Source organism: Phoxinus phoxinus (genome assembly GCF_949152265.1).
Source record: "Phoxinus phoxinus genome assembly, chromosome: 18".
NCBI lineage: Eukaryota > Metazoa > Chordata > Actinopteri > Cypriniformes > Leuciscidae > Phoxinus > Phoxinus phoxinus.
In genome coordinates this window covers 19,392,791-19,399,232 of record NC_136893.1, presented here as the reverse complement: position 1 = coordinate 19,399,232, position 6,442 = coordinate 19,392,791, and the positions used below count along the sequence as shown (strand labels likewise).

Sequence of the window (6,442 nt, the reverse complement as noted above, 5' to 3'; positions counted from 1 at the left end):
CAAAACTTGTAGTAATTTCTTTCTTCTGCTGAACAGAAAAGATGATATTTTGATGAATGTCAGTAACCAAACACTTGATGGGCTCCATTGACTTCCATAATTTTTTTCCCCAATCCCATGGAAGTCCATGCTGGCTACCGTCAACTGTTTGGTTACCCATATTCTTCTTTTGTGTAAAACTGAAGAAAGAAACTCATACAGGTTTGGAACAACTTGAGGGTGAGTAAATTATGAGAGAATTTTCATTTTTGGGTGAACTATCCCTTAAACATCAAAAAGCTGGGGTGTTTAGTTAGTGAAAATTGATTTATTTGAAATCTATTCAAGTGTTTACATATATTAAGCACATTGCAGACAATACATTTGGAGATTTTGCAATTTTTAGTCTTCTAATCAAAAGGGATTTCAAGTATTGTAACAACTTTAAAAAAAAACCCCGTAAATATCTGCTCTATTATATATATAGGCTATATCTAGTATATAAAGAGGGGATCATTAAAAAAATATATTCAAAACAGTTGCAAAAGGAACTCTCAACTACCGGTATATCATATATTTTATTATTAAATGTTGCTATGGTCTTATAAGACAATTAAAAAAATAGAATGAGACAATAAGGCTCCGGGTTTCTGGGCCGCCAAACGCCCCCTAGAGGAGAACCCGAGGCGGTCTGAAGCAGTTAGAAAGACTTGCGCGAAATGACAGCACGAGATGAACGTGTGTTTGAGCTCACAGTGACCTCTACCGGCCGGAGGACAATCGTTGTCAGTGACGCCAAATATTCTGACATTCATTCTTGTTAAAAAAAAATTAAAAACCCAACCACCTTTAATCTGATTTGAAACCACTTTTACCTATATACAAAAGTGCGCTAGAGGCTGTTATTTTAGTGCACAACTATGGATGCTTTATATGTTTAACTGATCATCTTTTATCTGGCTATTTTAACTGAAGTTAAAACTTATCCAAACACTTGCTTTGACAGTGTACCACACACACACACCACTTGATTTAACTTATGCTCATTCAAAGACACATTGGTCAACAGTGAATCTTAGGAAACTGTATCCTGTCATAAAATAATACAGAACAGTTTTTTTAATACCAACTCAATTGATTTCCTTTACCCATTGTTAATTAAATTCCCTTCTAATTTAATCATAAAACTTCTCAAATAGTTATGGATGGAGGCTCGCATGGAGCCTAACAGTCATTATTACCAACGCTAATGCACTCACATTATTAAAAACAAACACAGGAGTCAAATTTTACTTTTTATTTTACAAAGAAACTTCCGGATCCCATCCTTAAAAGTTAGATGTTCCTGTAAAGAGAGAATGCAATCATTAGAATCATAATCATCCGGCTGTCTGATTTAAACAGATCAGCAATTAAACCACATTCAATCAACAGCTATTACAATCAAAAGGCTTTTTTAAGTATTTTGCATTATTATAAAAAACAAGACTCTTCAAAGCAGTTTCAATACAAACAGTTTCACATTAGCACATATTTGATTTGTCATTTTGCAAGACTTGTTATCTTCAGAACACAAATGAATGAGATCAGAGATTTCTGTCCCTCCACAGACCACAACAAGTAGTTTGACAGTTAAAAAAAGTTAATAAAGAGTGTAAGTTTGTTACACAGCATGCTTGAGCTTCCACAAGAGGTTTGTTCTCGCAGGTTGGGTTGAGCTTCTGTTTATGTTCGCTGGTCAATGCTTATTTGTGAATAAAAGCGTACATTTAATCTGTTCTTCATATAAAGTGATTGAGTCTCTTCAGAAAATTTGCTCAATTCATATGGATGAGTTTATGAGCATGAAGCCTCAAAGTGTCAGTTGTGTAGCTGTCTATGGAGGGTATCATAGAAATCTCTCAGATTTCATCAAAAAGATCTTAATTCGTGTTCCGAAGATGAACTAAAGTCTTACGGGTTAGGAACATGAGGGAGACTAGATGACAATTTTCATTTTTGTGTGAAATAAACCTATAATGTTCTCACTGAAAATTACAACTAGGACACTAGTCCTAGACACAGTGTTTAAAGAACACTTTAAACACTAGTTGTTTTATACAGCATTTACAAGCCGACAGGACATTCAGAGGAAAAAACAGCAGCATTAGTCGTCCACTGACAGGAGCTTACTTTGCCACAATACTGTCTGTCTTTGCAAGCCTCAGGAGGGAGTCATCAGCTTCACCCTGTAGATGACAACACAAACCTCTTGAGACCACAACACCTTCCAAATTTTACACATGAGGTAATGACACTAAAATGGGCTATAAGTGTGATCCAACACATACCATTCTACGGATGGCGCCACAGATGGCGTAAGTCTTGAACTGGCCATTGAACCTGCCTGTTGCCCGGTCCACCTGTGTAACAAACAGATCGTGAGGCTCATTGAAAACACAACACAGAGGTTTCGTTGGTGCGATTATAATAGACTAATAGCTATTGGCATCTAACAGAAACGTCACAATATACAACAGTTTTGTTCAAGGAAAAATACACATTGTTTTCCATTTTCCGAGTTAATGTTGTCAAAATAAGAAGTGAACAAACAATTACATGTCATTTTACTTTGTATGCATTTACACCAATTTCAATGTATACCAACAGTTTTGCAAAAAAATCAAAAGCCATGTTTGTTTTTAGCAAAATCTGGAGTAAATAGTGTAAAATAAGTGTTCATATTTTGTGTACACTTACTTGCTGTAATAAAATTTTATTTCGCTTGTATATACTATCAAATTGCATTTAAAAAAGTATGTCTATGAAGACCAGTTTTCTAATGGTCAAAGTTAACTCATGTCAAACCTCAGCAATGTTGAGTTGGATGGAGGCATGGTCCTTGGCACCGATGATTCTGTTGCTAGCAGAGCTGGGAATAAAAAAAAACCTTAATATTAGCTAATTTAATAGGGCTTGGGCGTCGTGACGTCATACTTGGTGTGGCGGCCATGTTGATGGCCTCGCGAATGTAAACATAACGTTACAGCAAGTGGAACGAGTAGAAGAAGCAGAGTTGGAAGAAAGAAAAAAGATGTTAAAATCCCGAAAAGGATGCGGAATTTACCGTGATACACTAAATAAGGAAGCCAGGGACCGGTATGTGGACAAAATCGGTACTATTAACGGTTTGGATCTATATGAAATTGGAAAAAAAAGAGTTGAGCACCGACAACGACTTGCTGCCGCCGGTTTGCATAACCGATATCTTCGGCTACCTAGTTTGTTTTGTGAGCGCCTACACCTCAGAACAGTTCCGAAGCTACAAATCATTGGAGTCGCATGTAACTTACAGTTCACCAATGGGTGGGTTCAGGAGCTGCAGATCATAAAGCCGGCAAACAGTGGGAACACAGTAACGTTAATCCGGACAAAGGTAAGCTGTGCTTCACCTAACTGCTAATGTTAGTTTAGTAACAACCATTCACACATGTAGCTGCTACTTTTAACTATGTGTTTCAAAAGTATATACACGTAACGTTATTTGAGCTTTTTTCCCGCTGTCTTCCCGTTTTAGTATTTTCTTGTAAAATATCCCGTATTTTAATAACGTTACAATTTTGTAGTACAATTTTTTTTTTGTCAGCAGAGGGATAGCAACAGAAAGATGAGTGTTAAAATTTGTACAAAACAAACTAGGTAGCCGAAGATATCGGTTATGCAAACCGGCGGCAGCAAGTCGTTGTCGGTGCTCAACTCTTTTTTTCCAATTTCATATGGATCCAAACCGTTAATAGTACCGATTTTGTCCACATACCGGTCCCTGGCTTCCTTATTTAGTGTATCACGGTAAATTCCGCATCCTTTTCGGGATTTTAACATCTTTTTTCTTTCTTCCAACTCTGCTTCTTGTACTCGTAACGTTATGTTTACATTCGCGAGGCCATCAACATGGCCGCCACGCCAAGTATGACGTCACGACGCCCAAGCCCTATAGAGCTGATAAGTCCCGCCCCTTCCGAAAACCCCGCTGGACCTCAAAGTTGAAAAAGCGTCAATGCAAGTGAATGAGAGAAAATAATTATTTTCTGGTCCCGTTTGAATTGTGCCATGAATGTGAACATATGTTGTCTGTGAATTTTTTATATAATCTTTCGTGTGAAGAATGCTACAATTTAGCGGGTAGAAGTTTGATACGGGTAGACTTTGTGTGAGAGCACTTTGTGGACTACAACTCTTCGCTGCTTTCGGCGCGTTTGAAACGTCAACACCACTAGCTCACGGCTCTAGCTCACGGATCCCGCTAGACATGGCTGTGTCTTTGGTGCACTTCACCGCCTTCTTTCAGGGAGAGGACAAAATCGTTGAGGTTGGCGAAAACCACGGGTAAGTCAACTTTATGCGGTGACGTCACATAGGCGACATGTAGTCTTTCTCGTTATTTCTTTTCCACAACTGCTAGCCGACGAATCATACCATATACTGTCAAACTTGTAACATGAAAGATTATTGATTTGAGGGGTTGTACGGAGGGGGCGGGACTTACCAGCTCTATAGAGCTGGTAAGTCCCGCCCCCTCCGTAAAACCCCGCTGGACCTCAAAGTTGAAAAACCGTCAATGCAAGTGAATGGGAGAAAATAATTATTTTCTGGTCCCGTTTGAATTGTGCCATGAATGTGAACATATGTTGTCTGTGAATTTTTTATATAATCTTTCATGTTACAAGTTTGACAGTATATGGTATGATTCGTCGGCTAGCAGTTGTGGAAAAGACATAACGAGAAAGACTACATGTCGCCTATGTGACGTCACCGCATAAAGTTGACTTACCCGTGGTTTTCGCCAACCTCAACGATTTTTTCCTCTCCCTGAAAGAAGGCGGTGAAGTGCACCAAAGACACAGCCATGTTTAGCGGGATCCGTGAGCTAGAGCCGTGAGCTAGTGGTGTTGACGTTTCAAACGCGTCGAAAGCAGCGAAGAGTTGTAGTCCACAAAGTGCTCTCACACAAAGTCTACCCGTATCAAACTTCTACCCGCTAAATTGTAGCATTCTTCACACGAAAGATTATATAAAAAATTCACAGACAACATATGTTCACATTCATGGCACAATTCAAACGGGACCAGAAAATAATTATTTTCTCCCATTCACTTGCATTGACGTTTTTTCAACTTTGAGGTCCAGCGGGGTTTTCGGAAGGGGCGGGACTTACCAGCTCTATAAGATTTGGGCACTCACCGTATTTATAACTTGTATTTAACTGTTCTAACGCGACTGTCAAATGTAAAACTGAATTCTAGCACACAACAAAAGACAGCTAATGCCAATTTACATTAGTATTAATATAGGTATTTGATCGAAGGTTTATACAACTTAACGTGAACTCACCATTTACGGGGGACGTACAGGTCCACGAATTCACCAGCATCGTTCTGCATCTTGACTTTACTTGATGACTGTCAATCAGCTCAGTCTGCATCACACAAAGAAATCAGTCGATCAAATAACATTCTTTACACGTTGGAGGCGAAGTTGATTCTTATATTTTTAAACACGTATTTCAATCGCAGACAGTGAAGTGAAGGGTCTGGAGAGCGGCCGCGATGCTCTCCACATGTGTAGCGACTCAGCACTGCGGAGTTATTCTCGATAAAACGCGCAGAAAACGCGAATATCAGATACATCTTGTGTAGAACAGTTACGTGCATCGGTGGTATGAGAAAAACGTTGTAAATGTTGGCTTGAAACAGTAAAAAATACAACAGTAACCTAGAGCTCATGGTGTTCTTACCGAATTTCACAAATGGCCGACGCGGAAAGGAAGGAGAAAGGGCCAGGAAGTGACGTAACAGGAAAGACAGGATAAGAGTGCATGCTCTTTATTTAACATAATACATATTTATTCTCATCATTGCCGAAATGGGAAACTTTACAAACAAACCTTTGTAAAAGGAAAAGTCCGATTTGTGAAATAAAAAGTCGCAATTTCCTTTTTCCTTTTTACATTTCGTGGCGTAAACAAGCGTCTAGCCTACATCTTTCAGACTAACGTTAGTCTTTTCATCTATTTTTAAAGACATCACAAAACAAAAAGTTTATAAAAACAATAAAAAATGTAAAGCTTTTTAAAATTCATGTAACTGCCCTACTTTTATATAGAACCGTTTATCCCAGTATGTTTGTATTTTGTACATAGGCTGTTGATTTTTTATTTTATTTTAGTTGTTGCTATTCTCTGTTTCACATACTCTGAACTGTACTACAATGCCTTATATTTGTTTTGCATTGTACTTGTCTGTAATTGAACTAAATAAAATACATTTCCTTTAAAGTTTTCCCTCTTGCGCATTGAGTCAGAAATCTCCATTTAAGTAGGCAGCACACTTCTATTCCTATATTATGACGTTTTTTTTTTTTTTTTTTTTTTTTACAGAATATATATATAAAATTATATATACCATACAAAAGCATATATATATAT

At 37.9% G+C, this 6,442-nt stretch overlaps 1 protein-coding gene across 1 annotated transcript; it reads right to left on the bottom strand.

Moving 5' to 3' along the window:
- Window positions 1-1,261: 1,261 nt before the first annotated feature.
- On the bottom strand, window positions 1,262-5,815 carry rps21 (ribosomal protein S21). The gene is made up of 6 exons (XM_079589061.1): window positions 5,753-5,815; window positions 5,350-5,434; window positions 2,827-2,890; window positions 2,310-2,381; window positions 2,152-2,207; window positions 1,262-1,324 (listed from the first exon to the last, which is right to left on the bottom strand). The coding sequence occupies exons 2-6, from the start codon at window positions 5,397-5,399 to the stop codon at window positions 1,315-1,317; spliced, it is 252 nt and encodes an 83-aa protein (XP_079445187.1). The 5' UTR covers window positions 5,400-5,434; window positions 5,753-5,815; the 3' UTR covers window positions 1,262-1,314.
- Between the last annotated feature and the right edge of the window lie 627 nt (window positions 5,816-6,442).

Bases quoted from the DNA above. Each gene is read 5' to 3' on its own strand.
- rps21 (XM_079589061.1), bottom strand. From the start codon at position 5,399: ATGCAGAACGATGCTGGTGAATTCGTGGACCTGTACGTCCCCCGTAAA. The intron at 2,382-2,826 runs GTTTGACATGAG...TTTGTTACACAG, and splicing joins TCCAACTCAACATTGCTGAG to GTGGACCGGGCAACAGGCAG. The intron at 2,208-2,309 runs GTATGTGTTGGA...TGTCATCTACAG, and splicing joins GTGGCGCCATCCGTAGAATG to GGTGAAGCTGATGACTCCCT.